This window comes from Lepidothrix coronata, unplaced genomic scaffold (assembly GCF_001604755.1).
Source record: "Lepidothrix coronata isolate B3197 unplaced genomic scaffold, Lepidothrix_coronata-1.0 Scaffold62, whole genome shotgun sequence".
NCBI classification, from domain to species: Eukaryota; Metazoa; Chordata; class Aves; order Passeriformes; family Pipridae; genus Lepidothrix; species Lepidothrix coronata.
Genome location: NW_016690242.1, coordinates 2,181,560 through 2,200,543, shown reverse-complemented (window position 1 = coordinate 2,200,543; position 18,984 = coordinate 2,181,560). Strand labels below are relative to the sequence as shown.

The 18,984-nt window shown below is 38.0% G+C and overlaps 1 protein-coding gene across 3 annotated transcripts in view; it reads left to right on the top strand.

Annotated features, from left to right (window-relative positions):
* The window catches only part of HEPACAM2 (HEPACAM family member 2), a 27,142-nt gene extending 9,580 nt beyond the window's left edge, over positions 1–17,562 (top strand). The window contains exons 4-11 of one of the 3 annotated variants that reach the window (XM_017817636.1): positions 3,797–4,093; positions 6,861–6,986; positions 7,069–7,093; positions 7,217–7,254; positions 8,573–8,646; positions 12,137–12,249; positions 13,483–13,501; positions 15,512–17,562. In XM_017817636.1, coding sequence (XP_017673125.1) covers positions 3,797–4,093; positions 6,861–6,986; positions 7,069–7,093; positions 7,217–7,254; positions 8,573–8,646; positions 12,137–12,249; positions 13,483–13,501; positions 15,512–15,574 — 755 coding nt within the window. In that variant the 3' untranslated portion in view covers positions 15,575–17,562. Of the gene's footprint in view, positions 1–3,796; positions 4,094–6,860; positions 6,987–7,068; positions 7,094–7,216; positions 7,255–8,572; positions 8,647–12,136; positions 12,250–13,434; positions 13,502–15,511 lie in introns of all 3 variants that reach the window. The other 2 variants (XM_017817635.1, XM_017817637.1) reach the window with 2 other exon arrangements.
* The last annotated feature ends 1,422 nt before the right edge of the window (positions 17,563–18,984 follow it).

Sequence of the window (18,984 nt, the reverse complement as noted above, 5' to 3'; positions counted from 1 at the left end):
AAGAATACTTACACAAAACTTGGGGTCGCTGTATCCAGCCCAACAGCCTTCTTTCAATGCAATAAAATCAGGTCAAGCTAGAAAAATATCTGCCACTCTTGCTAGTGTTCAGACTGCTCTTTTTGTTTGTGGCACAGCCTGCACGGCATTTGCATTTCTGACCTGTTGCACACAGGACCAGCTCCAGAGCACTGATCACACTGATGGGTGTCTGGGACACTTGCACTGACCTTCAGTCTCAGCCCTAGTACTGCTTCCTTCCTTCTTCCTCACTCAACTACATCACAGCAAATTTGAAAAATCTTCCCAAGCTCTTAACTGGAAACCTATTTTTGACCTATTGTTTATCAGAATTTTAAAATGTCAAAGTTACTTCAATGTCCACGTTTCTGGAACATTTTGCTGTTTGAGTGGTTGGGATATGCAGCTCAAAAGATGAGTATATATCAAAAACTTTGAGATTCAGTTTTTCTCCATATGTGTAAATAGCATTATAAGTATTTGCATTTTCAGAATGTCCTTTGTAATTCATCAGAACTGAGGGTTTGTTTTGTGCGTAATGTAAGATTTGAAAAAATATGTTAAAACAATGCAATGCTGAAAGACTGCAATACATTTGCTGCTGTCTGTATCCGAGTCAGTGATGGGGATTGAGGTCTTATTTCCTGAGCTATATGAAGTCACTTAATTTGGTTCAACCTCTGCCTGCAGAGGTAGTTTGTCTCCCAGCTCCCAGTTGTCAATAACAATCCAGAACAGGCCCTGGGATCTCTCTCTGTGCCATATGTCATTGCTGCGGGGGAGTTACTGGAGGTGATAAAGAAAAGGTCACTCACGGTAAATACCTGCCATCTGCTTGGAAACTGTAACAGTCTCATGGTGATAGGAGCAATTGGAAATATTCCCATAGAGCAGTAAATTGTTACTCAGAAAGGATGATTTATTATTTTACAAGTCATTTAGTTAACTGTTTTTACTGAGACAAAAGGCATGTTGAAAACAATACTGGAAAGGAGACATAGAGCTGACGGACCCATGAAGGCTGTCACTGTGGTTTTTTACTAAGTATCAAATTAGGTTTTTTCTTCATTTCTTAGTAGTATTATTCTGCTTCTCCATTAGCTATGATGATAATGCACCCCTGAACATGGCTACTGTAGTCATCTGACCCAGAAACTAATTATTTCAAGACTGGAAAAAGCTGTTGTCCTAGAGGCTGCAGCAGAAACTGTTGTACTGTATTCACGGAGTTGAACTTAACAAGCTAAGTGGGATTTTCTTCCTTAGGACTTCCCAAAGCTGGAATATATTTACTATTAGAGCAGAAATGGTTAATTACCTGCTTTTCAGGATCATCCTTGAAGCTGTGTCAGCTGTCAGCTACCTCGTGTTTAGGGATCTCGGTGAGGCAAAAAACTGAGCCAGGTGAAGCAGAAGGGTTACCCAATCCTTGTGTTGACTTCAGCAAGGAATGCCACTTTTCAAGATTTGACTGTTTCTTAAGGAAACCTCTCTCTATTTTTTTCAAACATACTTCCCCAGCATCAATGTTTTTACAATGGTTTCTTTCAATTTGCAGCTTTCATAAAAAAGTGTAGTCATGTTGTCAGTGTTACCTTTCTATGCTGCACTGTTACGATACTGATAAAACAGTATCAGAACTCAGTTCTGATTCTTTTGCAAATGTGGCAAATCACCCACCAGTCAGCTATTCTTACCATTAGTCTCTGTTTACACATATCAAAGGTTATATTATCAGTGAAAATAAAAGCTAATTCTTCTAAGAAAGGAAGATTGGATAGGAAGAAGCAACAAATTGCTCTGAAAAGTAAAAAAGTATGTTCCTGCCTATAAATAGTGTGTGAAAGTCTTTACTTTCATTTATGAAAAAGATCAGTACGTCCCTTATCCTTTCCCATCTGAAAAAGGGGGGAAGTAAACACCTGTAAGAGGCGAGCCCCTGAAAGAGGCTGTTGTTCTGGGATAGGTCTGTGCTTCAGAGAAATGTTCATTACAGGGTTCATTACAGTGGCCCTTGGAGACAATAAAGCAAGTGACTCAGGAATTGCAGAGAAGAAGCAGCCCAGCATCTAGAGTTTAAAAAAATGCCTTTATTCTTCAAAGTGGCCCCTGCAATCTAGGTGGGAGCAGCACTAATTCATGCTAAAGTGAGTCTGTATTTTATTTCCCAAGTAAATATTTTGCATGATGTTGGCCATTCCTTAAAATGAGGCTGCAAAAAGCTTGCCACTAGGAAATAATTACAGAAAATAAAAAGTTTGACAAGTATATGTTGTGAAATGTGGACATTTGGTTAAAAGTGGACTAAACTGAAGTCACGTATGGTAGACATTCTCTTGTCTAAGTCTTCACAAACAGAAAAAACAAAGGCATACCAAAAAATGGCACGTTTTGTGCTGCAGGTGGCCTGTGTGTTCTTAAAGAATAAATGAGTCATAAAAAAAGACAGATGGTAAATAGAAGTGTACGTTAGAGGAAGCTCTAACATCGGCCTGCATTTCCTGGTGAGAAGTAGAGTCTGAAATGTACCAGTGTGCAGCTTCATGCAGCAGGGAATTTCACATTCAAACCCAGCTACGTTATCTTAATTCTTCAGACAACCATAGGAAGGTGTAAATATTACTTGATTGCATTGTCTACAATGGACACAGTACTGTCCCCATTTTTTGCTATGCCATTCTGTGTGAGGCACTTGTCAGCAGCTTTACTGAACTTCAGGGATCCTACCAAAAAGATATTCTTGGTGTTTTCTTCTTTTGGCTCTGTCAATATTAAGTCTGTGCATTTTTGATCATTCACATAAGTCCTTAGGGAATTAGCAACAATAAAATTATTAGTTGGTTTTTTTTAACTGAAAAAAATTATTTAATAAGGCACATTTTGAGTATTATATTCTCTACATTAATTTCTATACTTTCAAAACTTGAAAATCATTTTAACATATAAAGATATAAAAGCCCCATGATCTGAAATGATCTAATAAAAATAACATGGGAAATATTCCTATAATATTTAAATATATTGTTTCCCTTCTCATTTTCCTATGAAGATTATCCTAGAAATACCTAGCTGCTCAATTTTTTGAGTAATGAACACATGACTATTGGACAATATATGTCTTTTCTAATTATATTCAGAAACACAGTCTTCTTTCAGCACAAGGACTTACTCTTGAAAAAAAATCTTAATTGTTGGAATAGTATAAGCCTACTAAAGTGGGGGGAGGTTAAAGTTTATTCTAGCAGTCATTTATGGAAAACTTTTTCTAAAGTTATCTAAGACCCACTCCACTTTATATTATACCTGTAGAATGGCTCCCTAAATAATTATTATACTGCTAAATATTACAATTAATGTTTATATACTCCAAGGCTAATTTATTCACTTTTGCATTTACAGAGAAATTACTTATGCCAGTAAATTTGGCATTGAAGTAGAAATCAAATATCCCCCTGAAGAAGATATACTCCTTTACTTCATAGCTTTTCCAACTGATTTCAGTTTTCATTTTTTTTATCATACTGATCAATGCATAGACCTGTGCCTTTTCCTTAAACAGCAAATAAACCAATATCGAGTGGATGTAGTTTGAGCTAAACCTAGTACAGATCCAGTTATTGAACTGAAAGCTAGATTAGCCTTTAGAATGGATTCTAGGTAAGGCTAGTCTAACTAAAAAATTTTGAGTTTAGAGATATGCTCCTGTTTAAAGTTTAATTATATACTTTGATTTTCATTTTCTCACTGTGTTTTCCTTTTCTTTTTTTCAATGCAGATGGACCTTATGGTCTTAGAGTTAAGTCAGATAAAGGTCTGAATATAGGGGCAGTGTTTACAGTTGACATGGGAGAAGTTATACTGTTTGACTGTTCAGCAGATTCAAATCCGCCAAATACTTATTCGTGGATTCGAAGGGATGACAATACCACTCATGTAATCAAATATGGACCCCATCTGGAAGTTGTATCTGATAAAGTGGCCCAGAAGACAATAGATTACATGTGCCGTGCTTTCAACAACATGACTGGAAAACGAGATGAAACTCACTTCACAGTCGTGGTTACTTCTGTAGGTAAGAAATTAATGTCATTGCTGTAAGTGTAATATCTGATTGGAGTGTCAGCCACATAGAAAGGGATAATTCCTAGAGTATGTATCAGAATTGAGATCTGGCTAACAATGCAATAAAGGGGCTTTTGGCCATTCAGGGTTTGCGATACAGGGTTTACTCGCTGTGTGACACAACTTCAAACAAGGCCCACTAAGACTGAAGTTTTGTGGGGTTTTATTATGATGTTCATAAAAATTATTTCACTGTCATTTTTGTGAATCTCTGGATTGACTGCTAGGTTCTGTTCTCCTACACTATAACCTCAGCTCCTCTATCAGATTGTGTTAAAGAGCAACAAAGCAGTTTTTCAGAAAATCTCCAGAAGCATATAGGGAAGAACAAGATATTGAGGAAGTGTGATATCTCTTATTAGTACAGATGGATACAAGTATTTTCAGATAAAGGAGTGTATGTTATTAATGTTCAACAAGATAGAATAGATTGCCTTTAGAAAATTTAACAAAGCAATTTCTCTTGTGCAGAACAAAGAGCTCAGCCATTTGTTAGTCAGATAAACAAGGAGAGCAGATGTCCATCATTCAGGATGATTTATTGATTCATCACAAATCCATGGCTTTCAGTATGCTGGAAGGAAGATGCGTTGAGATTTTACAATGAAAATACTGCACTTGAAAACTAAACTTTGTGGTTAGTGGTGAAAGCAAATGCAATAAGAGCTGTGTCAATAGAAATAAACATGACATTTCTCCAGGAAGTTTGTGTAAGCTATGATATATATGTGATATTCATCAATATGTGTTAAGAAGTGTAGCTGAGATTTCCTTTCAAAGGGCCAAAAGAAGGGAAAACTCCACAGCTTCATGTTAAGTTGCACTTGAAATAGTAAATTTCCTAATTACAAATACTTAAATATGTATTATTAAAACATTTTATCCTGTGTATTTAAAAATGTAAAAAGGCCATTTTCCCCCTCTGTAACCATATTCTTTTTGATGAGTATTTATCCAAATAGCACTAAATCCAGATGTCAAGCCCACACTTTGCAATGCAGCACTGACTGATTCCGAGAGGTATGAATTCACGCTCAAGGCTAAATCTCAGAGATGCTGCTCAGGCTAAATTCTGGTTGTAACTGAATAAACATACCAAGCAAAGACTGTGAAATTGCTCCATATTCCTTTTCCCTATCCCCATAATCCTAGATATGGAGCCTGGACTGTGCCTTTCAAAATACCGGAAACCCCATTTTCAGCAGCAACAAGAAGTCTGATGTTTCAGAAATCCTTAAACAACTTCCCAACTAAAGGATAGAAACTCACCTATATGGTGCTATAAACAGCTGCCTAATTAATACTAAAAATGATCAAGCATCAAAAAAAAGCATCAAGCACTGTTAAATAATTGTATCAATAAGTTACAATTATATCAACAATTGCACTAAGCTTTTACCCAGTTTTAGCCAGATTTCAAAATAAGAGGAGGTATCTCATTATGTACACAAGTCATTGCTCAGTTCTCAAGTTGAGTCAACTTGAGTGTGTTAAATGCATAGGGAGCATGTCTTTGTTTTCTGCACTGGTATGATTATTGAATCGAAATTTGAAATTATTAATTTTAAAGAACAATTTTAAGAACTCATCTGATTTTCCAGCCTTTGGCCTTTTTTTTCCCTAAGGAAAGCAGTACATTGAAGGACTATGAAAAAATTTGGTGAAATTGGAGTGATTTATTTTCTCTTATCTTCAGGACACATCTAGTTCTAAGTCCTCATATTTAATCTTCATGATAACCACTGCACATGCAGCCAGCACAATGCCAGTGTACAGTAGAGATGTAAGTAGATGTAAGCAACTCTAGCTCTCTGCACAGGAGTTCATCAAGTACAGGAAATACATCCAGCTAAATAATACACATTTGATTTGTACTTATAAAGCTGGCACTGACAAACATGCACCATTAATTTACATATACAGATTGTGACATGGCCATCAATTATGAGAATTCTGCACAGTTCCGAGCAAAGGCGGAAATTAAGGGTGCACAAGCAACTATGTCTGGCACTTCCTATCACGTTCCTGTCTTTCCAAAATTCACTGCAAATGTTTTCCATGTGCTTTTGAATATGTAATTTTAGGCAATTTGTATTTGTGTTGTATGAGTAAATCCTGCTGGCAAACTGCTGCTAATGCATATCCCAGCAAAAGATCTGAGCAAGGGAAAGAAATATTTTAGATATATTTAGACATGAATTCAAACAAACATAATTTATTGGGTTGTGATGGGGTTTGATAAACAACCAGACCGTCAGTGATCTGAAAATCTTGATAAAAAGTATAATGGTTCTTTTATCCCCTCCTACTCTACAGCTCCTACCACTTAGAGGATTTCCCTCCCATCTAACACAACCTGCTCACTTGTCATCCAGTTTCTTGGTAGTTCAGTGTCTCTATGCCTACAGTTAGAATACAATCCTACTTTTTGTGATGCTGTGATTTGTGGATTATATTAACTAACCTTCATTTAGCTCTAGGTACCAACCTTCTTCTGGACTTGTTTTTGATATGCATATCATTGCTTTCTTAGTTGAAGATTTGTGGGGATAAGTAAATATTACCAATTCACAAGAACCCAAATTTTGTACCTGTTTTGTATCTCTATGCAGCTTTACTAGCTTCAAAGTAATTTCAAAATATGTATTTTTCAGTGTCATTGTAGCACATTGTAGAGAACAAGAAACTAAATACAGTATTCATCTTCTTTGTCACAGGGTTGGAAAAGCTGGCCCAGAAGGGAAAATCTTTATCTTCACTTGCAGTAATAACAGGAATTTCATTATTTTTGATCCTAGCTATGACTTTTTTATTCCTATGGAAAAGATATCAGCCACATAAAGGTATGTAAATGTTAGGCACAGTCCAGTTGTTCTTTTGAATCGTCAGAGCAAAAGGAATAATTTTTTTTCTTCTTCTTTTCAGTGATACAACAGAAGCTGCAAAGCAGGTACAAAAATAAATCATTCTTAGGTCTTGAAGTCCTTTCTATCAAGAGAATTGTATTTTATCATATTAATTTTCTTTCCCTGGCTTGTGACGTCAAACTGAGAAACATGTTTATGTTTTCTAGGCCAGAGGCTGATTACAGAAAGGCACAGGCATTTTCAGGTAATGCTAATAAAAGAAATATGAGCATAAGGTCAAAATCCTTTCCTGAAAAAAAAAATCTCCACATAAAAAAGAAAGAAGACAAGGAAGGGAAGTGTGTTTTTAACTTGAGTTGCACACCTCTATGTTAGCTTAGGACCAAAATGACAAGTCAGCATAGATTTAGCTCATGCCTGGAGTTCACAGCAGTATGTACCCTGTTGGCTTGAATTCTAGCTGTTAATCCCAGTATTTTGAGGTTAGAGTCATCTGTATCCCACTGCTCTCACCATATGACATAAATTATTGTCATTCTGGGATAGCAGTAAGAGGGGATACACCATGGGAGGATCACGATTACAGATGTTCATGGCACCAATTGTTACAAAATCATGAGATAATAACATGATATTACAGTGTATATATTTAACCTTCTGCCGTATTCTGTACTACCTTTCTCTCTGTCATCAGGACCCAGAGTGGTTTTTTTCACTTTCTCTTTTCCCTCCACAATCCTTCCCACATGATCCTGGGCAGGATATGGAGACCAGCCATCCTTTGGAAGGGTAGCACTTTTATTCCCATCCCTTTCTACCAGAGTGTCAGAGCAGACTGTAAACTGCTACATGCATGAGAATAGGGAACTATACAAATCTTAGGAAGGTAAGAATTTCACTTGAGCACAGAGAGCCCTTCACCCAAACAAGTGATATCAGAGGACAGGATCTCAGCATTGTTGTTGGTGCTGCAGTCTTTGCTGTGGAGTGATGCCCAAGAGACAGCTGAGAGTCTCCAATGTCCTGGACAGTGGGAGGGGTAGAGAAAGAGACAAACTACGCCTAACTACCAGCTGTTAACTACACCTAAATACAAGCTGTACCTGACATCCCAAATAATAATTTGGCACCTATTAGTATCATGTTTCCTTTTATTATTGTCAGCATTGTAAAAGATTCAGGTGGTACTGCCTCACTACAGTGTAGATGTGCAGAGTTTATGGATTGGGCCTCTTTTCTATGGGAAATGAAAGTAAATTTGCCACTTTAGCCTTCCAACAAAGACAGTACCAATGGCTCTACCAAAACTAAGGTTAGGAAGATGCCCCTCACTTGGTCCAAGATGTTGGAGGTCACCAAGCACTGTGCACACCAGCTGTGCAGCTGCCCTGCCTCACTCTACACCAGTTTAAGAGCTTGGCAGGGAAGTAGTTTAAATCAGATCACATAAACAGTATTCAGATGTTTTAAAAATTAGGCCAAAATACTTTGCCAGCCATTATTTTCCAGGTTCATATTACATCTTGATCCTTTTTTTTCATGTTTGTCTGTTCTAACTTTAGGACATGAAAGTGCTTCAGATGATTTTGGGATATATGAGTTTGTCGCTTTTCCTGATCTTGCCAGTGGTTCTAGGGTATGTGATTTTATATCATAAGCAGATGGTTCCTCATCTATTTCTTAAGGTGTGCTAAATATCTGTACTAGAATCCTTCTGTAGGTTTACTTCTTGTTGCTTTTTACAGATGTCTGTATGACACTGTATTCATGGCTATTGTTTACCCAGTATTTACTCTTTCTTTACTGCATTACTAGTTCAGTACTTTGTGTCAGCATGGTGCAGTAAGGAATAACCAAGCTCTAAAGACAGGAATCTCCATTCAACTACCCTATATTAAAAGAATATTAGTAGTGTTGGGTAACACTGAACCACTTGTGTCACACAAGTAACTATTGTGATGCCATTTTGTCCCTTGACCCTAATATTGTTGCTCATGCAAAATGCAACTCTGTCAATGCAGAAAAGTCTCAGGGAGGTATTTAAAATTTTCATTGTAAAAAAATATCTAAGCCAAATCTCAGCTGTATTTCACAAAAAAAGTATTTGTTTAGCTTCATGTATTGTAGAGCAGGACAAGCAAAGGAATTTTGCTAGCAGAAAAAAATCCTACTGCATTTGCTGCTTCTTTGCATTGTGTCTTTGCTCAGATTACTGTATAGTAGCTGGAGATGATTCTGAATGTTGTGTAAAAGGACCAAGAAAAAATCAGAAACAGGGCCACAAAATTTAGGGACAACAGAGTGAAATTGGGAGGAAGCAGAAGAGCGACTTTCCCAAGCTAGAGAAAATTTCTGGCAATAGAATGTTGTGCCTTTTGAGAGTATCAATATGTTCGGGTAAGGGAGAGCTCTTAAAGCATGGTTACAGCGTCACATTGTCACATAACTATTTTGTTATTATGATTAGTACTCACAATACATGATGTATTAGAAAAAAAACAGTCATAGACTAATAAATTCTCTGATGGAGTTGGATGATTGAAATATACATTTATAGGGCTAGAGTGCTATCGTAAATGTTAGTGGAGAGGACAGACTTTTACAGCAGCAGAGATAAAAGGCTCTTAGAAAACAGAGAAGCTGAACTGTATCTGTGACAGTTTGTGACAATGAGAGGCTTATTAATTTAGAGATCAGACCCTAAATGATTACAGCCTTCAGTACACTGTGATATTATACTGAAGAGGGTATATTTAGATTGTGTATTAGGAATAAATTATGTACTGTGAGGGTGGTGAGGCATTGGAACAGGTTGCCTCAGTTGTGAATGTCCCATAACTGGAAGTGTTCAAAGTCAGGTTGGACTTTGAGCAACCTGGTCTAGTGAAAGATGTCCCTGCCCATGGCAGGAGAGGGGTTGCAGGTAGATGATCTTTAAGGTCCCTTCCAACCCAAACTTTCTATGATTCTATATCCCTTAGGCTGATCATATCACAATTCTGCAAGAATCGGGGCCTTGGTAGGTCAGAAGGGAGAGACTAGTGACAAGGACAACAGAATGGATGTACAAGCAAAGAAATCTATAATAATTTTCAGTAAAATTTCAAGGAGAAACTCCTCTGGTTTATGTTCAGTTACTCAGATTTGTAGTATTGCAGATAAAGTCGGCATTTGATCCACTCATTCACTGATTTGATCCACTGTCAGCCTGACCTCAGTGCCTGGCAAGGTTATGGAGCAGATCATTCTCAGTGCAATCACACAACACCTACAGGATGGACAAGGAATCAGACCCAGCCAGCACAGGTTTAGGAAGGGCAGGTCCTGTCTGACCAACCTGATCTCCTTTTATGATCAGGTGACCCACCTGATGGGTGAGGGGAAGGCTGTGGAAGTTGTCTACATGGCCTTCAGCAAAGCCTTTGACACCATCTCCCACAGCATATTCCTGAAAAAGCTGGCAACCCAGGGCTTGGATAGGGGCACTCTGTGCTGGGGTAGGAACTGACTGGAGGGCTGGGCCCAGAGAGTGGTGGGGAACGGTGCTGCATCCAGTTGGCAACCGGTCACTGGTGGTGTCCCCCAGGGATCAGTGTTGGACCCAGTTTTATTTCAATATCTTTATCGATGATTTAGATGAAGAGATTGAGTCCACCAGGAGCAAATTTGCAGATGACACTGAGTTGGGGGGAAGTGTTGATCAGCTGGAAGGCAGGAGGGCTCTGAAGAGGGACCTGGACAGATTGGAGAGTTGGGCTGATTCCAACGGGATGGGGTTCAACAAGGCCAAGTGCCGGATCCTGTACTACAGGCTGGGGCCAGAGTGGCTGGAGAGCAGCCAGGCAGAAAGGGACCTGGGAGTTTGGATGGACAGGAAGCTGAACATGAGCCAGCAGTGTGCCCAGGTGGCCAAGAAGGCCAGTGGCATCCTGGCCTGTATCAGGAACAGTGTGGCCAGCAGGACCAGGGAAGTGATTCTTCCCCTGTACTTGACAGTGGTGAGGCCACACCTCAAGTACTGTGTCCAGTTCTGGGCCCCTCAGTTGAGGAAGGATACTGAGGTGCTGGAGCAGGTCCAGAGAAGAGCAACGAGGCTGGTGAAGGGACTCGAGCACAAATCCTATGAAGAGAAGCTGAGGGAGCTGGGGTTGTTTAGCCTGGAGAAGAGGATGCTCAAGGGAGACCTCATCACTCTCTACAACTCCCTGAAAGGATGTTGTAGCCAGGTGGGGGTTGGTCTCTTCTCCCAGGCATCTATCAGTAAGACAAGAGGGCATGGTCTTAAGCTGCGCCAGGGGAGGTTTAGGTTGGATATTAGGAAGAAATTCTTTACAGAGAGGGTAATCAGGCATTGGAATGGGCTGCCCAGGGAAGTGGTGGATTCACTGTCCCTGGAGATTTTTAAGATGAGACTGGATGTGGCACTTAGTGCCATGGTCTAGTAACCACAGTGGTGTTGGATCAAGGGTTGGACTTGATGATCTCGGAGGTCCCTTCCAACTCGGCTGATTTTATGATTCTATGATTCTATGATTTTGGTTAGTAGAGAAAGGGGAAAATAAGAAAGTGGAGATAATGAAGAGCTGGAGGTAGGGTATAGGCAAAAAGACTGGGAATTTCTTATGGATGGGAAGTCTAGGTATGTCTGTTGTGTTGACATATGATCAGATTAATATACTTAAGATATTGAACAATTTCATTATTACTTCATTTATGGAAATTCTTTGCACTTCTCTGTCTTTGACATGCTAGTGGGAGTTTTATGCTGAACCCATGCCCTGAATATTTTCTCCTTTTTTACTGTCTGTTCTTCTGCTCTCTCTCTTTATTGAATGTTTCTTTCTTGACTTGCGGTATGTTAATATAAAGTACTTGCTATATTAAATGCAGAAGTTGGATCCTAAATCTTCTAGGGTGCTAACTGAATTTAAAACTATTACTTGCCTTATTATAAATGTGATGAATACTTACCCAAAATGAAATGTAAACTAATAGACATGACCTGTTCAAGCCACACAAAACATTGATGAAAAGTTAAAAAAAAGACAAGTTACATTATCAGTCTAATTTCTGTTAAATCTTTTCCTATTTTTACTTAAAGTAGGAATACACTTTGCTACTTTTAGGTTTCAAGTCAGTCTGTTCCTGGCTCTGACTTTGTCCCAGGCCAGGATATGCTTAATACGGTTTATGAAGTTATTCAGCATGTTCCTGATCAGCCGCAACAAGACCACCAACAGTAAGTTAAAGGCTGTGTTCACTCATGTGGTAGCTCAAAGGCAAAAACTTCAGCATCTGGAACAATTTAAATTTTGGTAGCTGTTATTTGATTCCATTGAGAGGGGTAAGGAAGGAAAACAGGTAAAAGCTACACCAGTTCCTCCACCATTTCCTATCCAATTCCTCACTTTTCCTGAAGACACCAGTCTGTTGTTTCATCATGTCAGTTTTGTGTAAGTGTGAAAAAAAAGGTAAGATCTTCAAACACTATTTCAGATGAAAATTCCTGCATAATTTAAGGTAGTAACTATAGCTTCACAGCACTGGGACATCAGCACTTCCTACTGAGCAGGTTAAATATTCAATCAAAGCAATTTAATTGACAGCACAGCTTCCAGACCTGCCAGCCATGTGTCAAGTAGAGTTAGGGTGGGCTTTTTTGCCATGTTGAAACTGGTCAGCTGATCACTTACCAATGGTTATTAAAATAGCCACTGAAATATTAATGAACAATGCTTAGTTGCTTGAGTAAGCAGTGTCTTTAGAGCAAAAGAATTTTGTTCTGCAGTACCTTGTCTGGGAACTCCACAGAAACACTTTTGCTGAGTTAAATACCAGGAAGGCCACAGCATGTTGTTCTTATGTGGTTAGCGTCTGGTAGACCTGGTTTTGTTCAAGTCACCTACTGTGTAGCGCTTCTTTGCATAAGAAGAGTGGATACACTGTAAAGTTTCTGTAATTGCAGTATAGCTGCCATAAATCTTTTGTGAATATTGAAAGTCTTTCTTACAAATTAAGAACAGGACACAAGACTTTATTTGGTAACAAGCCTATTATATCACATTGTCCATGTTTTTATGATGTGTTCTATTTCTTTTTCGGTTGAAAAGAAAAATACACACTCTTACCCATATACTAATCAGTTGGCTTAATAATCACAGTGTTTATGTGACTGCATTAGCATGCTGTACTTACAGCACAAAAAATTTTGTGCCAGTTTTATCTTCAACTGTGTGTCCAAATTACGTATGCAAACATACAGCCATGGTTGTAAAAACAAGTTGTGAGAAAGCAACAATGAATTACTAATTATGCTTTTGTTCTGCTTGGCATTTTTCACTTTGAACCCTAAGATGATTTTTAAAGCCAGATGTAAAAATAGCATTCATAAAGTACATATTTTTTTTATTCTTCCCTCCTACATGTCTTCCTTCTCAATTCTCTCACTGATGCATGACCCCTCTGAAAAAAGGAATAAATGCAACAAAAAGGTAACTTCAACTTTGTGACAGTTCAGATTTCAACTCAAACTTCGCAAAGCATATTCTGTAGTTGTAAAGAACTAATTTGCATAAACCTGTTTTGCTGCTCTTTTCATATTTCATATTTTAAAAAAGAAACATAGGAACAGAATTTTCACTAATAACACAAAATCTGCTAAGCATGATACTGGGTAAAATACTCAGATTAGAAAGACCATGTTCATGAATTTTCCAATTCCTGACCTGCTGAGAAGGAACACTGAGTGATAAATAAATAAGGACAACAGTGAACACTGGTGCTTACAGCAGGATGCTTCAGCATTCAGTATAAGGGAAAAACAAAACACTACAGAACAGGAAATAAAGCTGGGAAAGTAATTGCAAACTCCTGTAGTGCAAAGTAATGATTGCTTATGGATGAATCCCACAGACTTGGTATGCAGCCATCTGTACAATAATCAGCAATATTCATGAGAAAAACGGTACAAAACTTGCTTGCGCTCTGCTTATGGCAGGAATCTCTCTTTGTACAAAACAAAAAGAACAGATATGGGAGCCAAACAGGTTTATTAGTAAACTGATCAGTTTGCTCTTATTCCCAGTGCTTCCAACTGGAACTGCTGTAATTTTATAAATTTATTAAAATAAATGTGCAAAGAAAAGTCAAAAGCAATGTTTCATTCTCAGATTTGCAGTCTGAAAATCCTTCAAATCCTCTCTTGAGTGTAACTTCACCAGCATTAGCTGGTGTTCTCTCTCTTGCTCTTAGAAATCCAAATGAGAGTACAAGCACATTCACAGACTAGCCAATGCCTAACACCTGGGAATAGCTTTTCCCTTCCACTTTTCTTTGTGCTTTTATCAGCATTTTTATCCTTTTATCCACACATGCACTTATGCCTTTGACACTCTATAAACAGTTACAAAATTTTAAATGCACATCAGCTCTTAAAAGGTAAAAATACTGCTAAAAAATAATTAAACTCTTCAACTCTCTTGGGTTTGGACTGCTGGACTCATAACCTAATTGCAGTTGAAACATGAGGTGAGATGATAGCTGGCTGTGCAAAGTTTTATATTCATGTGTTCACATTAGTTGCTGTTCACAACAAGCTTTTGCAGATTCACCTCCTCTGCTCCTCAAAAGAATCAAATGGAAAACTCAAAGTCAGATTTTGAGGAAACTGTTCTGCTCCATCTCTCCACAGTCAGTGGGAGTTACAGGACTGTCACATACTCAAGTATTTCATTAAGACTCTTTTAAGCCATGTTGGTTTGGGGGTTTTATGACATTTTTTGCACATTTTTTTCAACAAAATATAAATTGTGTGACAAACAGGACAATAGGCTCTTCCACATATGAAAGAAATATGAAAGTGGCTGTAAATGCTAATGAGCTAGAGATTTAGCCAGCTTTTACAGATAAACACTGACAGCCCTCAACTGTTCTCATAACAGAAACTCTTTGTAACTTGGTTTTCATTTTCACTCCAAATGAAAATAATTTTACATCATCTCCCTCTCCTCTGATCCACAGTGTTTCTCTCAGATCAAGAATTAATCATTTCACAGATTTCTGCTCTGCCAGCTGCTGAAGAGCAGTGAGGATGCAAAGTCTTGCCAGGCATTTCAGCACAGGGTTTGTACTGTGGACTGCACTGACTCAGCCCACCATTACCACCACCCTTTAGCAAGTGCTCCAATACATTATTGTTGGTAATGCATGAGCAGCTTGAAATATCTGTACTGAAAGAGCAGCAATGCAGGGTGCCATATTAGCAATTATATTATCTATGGCTCAAATCTGTCTTGTCTTTTAAATATTAGACATATTATGCATACTGAAAATTCAGTCAATGGGTTGCAAATGTGCCCCAAGAGCAGGCTGAAGAACTGTTTTACTTCTGTAATTAGAACTGCTGGTTTGTTTACATGTTTACAACAGTGGTTTTTTTAAAGAAAAGAAAGGCAGCATTGTGGACAACTGTTATATATATCTATATATATGTTCTTTCCTAGATGTATATGAAGACATGGGAACAGGAAATCAAAGCATCTGCAAGTACTTCTTTTTCTTTATAACATACTGAAAGGAAATGCCAACAACTCCAAGAATGGCAAAGGCTTATGCCACCTTTGCTTGAAATAGCAATTTTTCTTCAGACTGACAGTCCCTTTCCTTGGGGTGCTCCAAACTGCCCATTTCTTAATTTTTTCTTTTTTAAAGTAATAATTCACTGAAAAATACACGTATTTTTCATTAATTTCTTTTCCTTATTGGTGAACAGAAAAGACAAAGAGACAGCTTTAAAAATGCAGTATAAAACATATATTTTAGTAAAATAATCAGTAGAGGCACAAGAAGAAATCAGGCCCAAGATGCCACCCTCACTTGTTTTATTAAAAAATGGCAAAAATCGCATATGAGAGTTTTTCATTGGTGTTGACTTTTACAAGAATACTGCCATGAAAAGTAATAAATGCAATATGACAGATTGCAAAATACATTTGAGGTTTAAAATAAAGTCTTTTAACTCTTTTAATGTGACACTGTATTTTAATTTACAAGCATAGAAGCTGATCTGTCAGGCAGTTAGAATTTAAAAATGTACATATGTATATTATTCAAAATAATGTGTTCTCATTAAATTCTGTTTCCTTTGCATTTTAACTGTTTTTCTATTTTCTGCTGAAGAGCATGTTTCTCATTGACTAGGAGAGCAAGTAATATTCAAGTCATTTCTTAAAGCTGCAGAATGTTCAGGCTATTTGTATATTAAAATTGTAATTCACCAGTGCAAATGAAACCGATCTTACTCTGTTTAAACAGTGTGCTACAAGTACCTTCACAAATAGAGGAATACTCTTCCAGAATCTTCTGTTAGCAGGCATCTGAATCCTGCAGAAAAATTCACTATTATTTCCTCAGAGTCAGCTATTAGATGGTGTCAGTTGGCTGCAGCCAGGGAAAAGGGGAATTATGAACTGAATTAATCTGCAGAAAAAAAAAAAAGGATACTTCAGTAACAGCTAATTGTGTGGGAAATCATTAGTGTGAGTAATGAGAAAGCATACAGTGTCTCCATCCTTTAAGACAGGCTGAATGGGATTATTTAAAGCACTCTTGTTTATGAAAAGTTATTTCCACTCATTTAAAGTACCTCCCTAATAAGCATTTAGTAAACATTCTTCCTGTCTCCATCTTTAAAACACAAGGAAAAATAACACAGTTTTCGGTGAATATTCTGATCTTGTGATCCTGAAAAAAAGGGAAAAGGACATCTTCACCGTTGCGTGTGAGGAAAATAGGATTTGGCATTTCACAGAGGCAGCTGATGCAGCCCAAATATGCAAGAAGTACTGATGTAATCTAAAAGAATGTAGTCACCAGATTTGCTCCCTAAGAAATAACCCTCTGACATGAAGGCATCAGGCAGAGGCTGTAAGTATAAACATTTGGGCAAAATTCTAAAGTACTGAAGTTGTCCCGAAGGACTTACTTAGGAACTCAGGGGGTTCCCCACAAATTCCCCCATCGTTCATTTAAAGCTGACTTCATCTGTGTGTTTCACATTGAGACAGCCCTTTGGGATGTGCGAAGTCTGATTTTCCGCTTCTTTTTCTTTTCTTGATGGAGTGCTCTGAAATGAGCATACGGATTTCTTGAGACCATTCCATCCAGACCATCTCAGACGTATAATGTCACTGCAGGGCCACAGGGCAGCAAGTGCAAATGGATTAAAAAAAAAATTACTGTTTCTGCATCTCTAGAGCCTTTGTATTTAAAACTGACAGTAGTATACATTTTTCTAAGTTTTTCTGATGAAAATAAAAAGAATTGGTTCAATATCAGTTCTGTTCTGCATGCTTTTAAGCTCATTTAGGCCCATGCCTAAGTGCATTTTAAGTTTCCCCAAACATTTTGTTTCAGAATCTGTGTATGTGTCTTGATAATGGATCAGCAAGCTGTTTTGGATTAAGCCATTTGTCAATAATGTGAGATGACCTCAGCAATCCAAGACAAAAGTCCACCCTAACAGTCTATCAAACTTCTGCAAAATACCTGTAAAAATACCTGTAAAAATACCTGTAATTTTAATAAAATAATTTTGTTTATGCATCACATAATGCCTAATAGTTCTGTGGGTCCATTTATGGCTATGCATTTTCACTGGAAAGGTCACATAGCATTAGGTTGGTAGATAAGAAACAAAAATCTGCCTGTTGAAAGTAAATTGTTCCCCGGGGGTTCTGTATGCAGGTCATGGTTGCCGCATTCTCACTCTCCACTTCCACATTCTCACTCTTCACTTACAACCAAAATTTACAGAGAAAAACTCAACTGGTAGGGAAATTTATTTTATTTTAGAAAGAAGAAATATTCATTGTCTGGGTTAAATAATTCTACTAGCCATGGCAGCAGAACCAGCTCTGCAAATAGAATTATGTTATTGCAAGGGACAGAAAGCAAACACAGGCGAGTTGTCTTCTGCTGATATTATATTGTTCTCATCTATTTTTCTTTCACTGCATCTCGTGTATTACTAGCTGTTAGCCAAACATCTGTTGGTGGTTTAAACTCCTATTCAAACTGTGCTCATTCTTTACTGTTCTTCCCAAATCTGCACAGTGCATTGAGCTACTTTTCATGGAGAAATACTTTCGGTGGAGGTATAAAAACAATAAACAATGGGGAAAAAACAAATTCTGAAATGTGATGTAATTTTAATGGATGAAAAAGGCAGCCTTTTCATATTGTATTCTTGCTCTTTTCTCCCTGGAACTACAACATTCAAAAGAGATTGATAAGTTTTTATTTATTAATGTAAAATCTTTTCCAAATTTTACCAAGCCTGTGGAAGGTTTATCCAGTGAACTAGATGATGTATACATTGGGCTGTTCAAATATGAGTTGGGTATAATGCAAAAGCAGTATGTTCAAAGCTTGAAATGGGGTGGGAGGAGATTTTAAAAAAGTCTTGCCATGTTTTTCCCCCAGTCCTTTTGGTGGAGGCTTTTGCCATTTCATTTACCCACTGATAAGGGTCAAGAATGGCTTTGATCAAGTGAGGCTGTGGACTTGAGATCAAAGGTGGGGAACATAAAACTCTGGAAGTTTGAAGTGTAGGAAAAGCAACAGCAGTCAGACCATCTCCAGGCACTTGTACCAAGTCACAAGGTGGTGTGTAGTACTTGATCTTTTCTTACTGCATAGCTTAAAGGCAATTCATAAGAATACTGAAGAATATGGGCTGTCACCACTGCTCATATGGGAATGCTCCATCTTACACTTTGTTATGGCTTTGAAATATTAACCCCTTCTTACGGGGCAACAGACTATATTCCACAGTCTTATTATGACTGCAGGAAGACCAAGACCAACAGTGTCCTGGGCAGCATTAGGAGAAGCATTGCCAGCAGGGTGAGGGAGGTGACCCTTCCCTTCTACTCAGCACTGGTGAAACACATCTGGAGTGCTGGGTCCGGGGCTG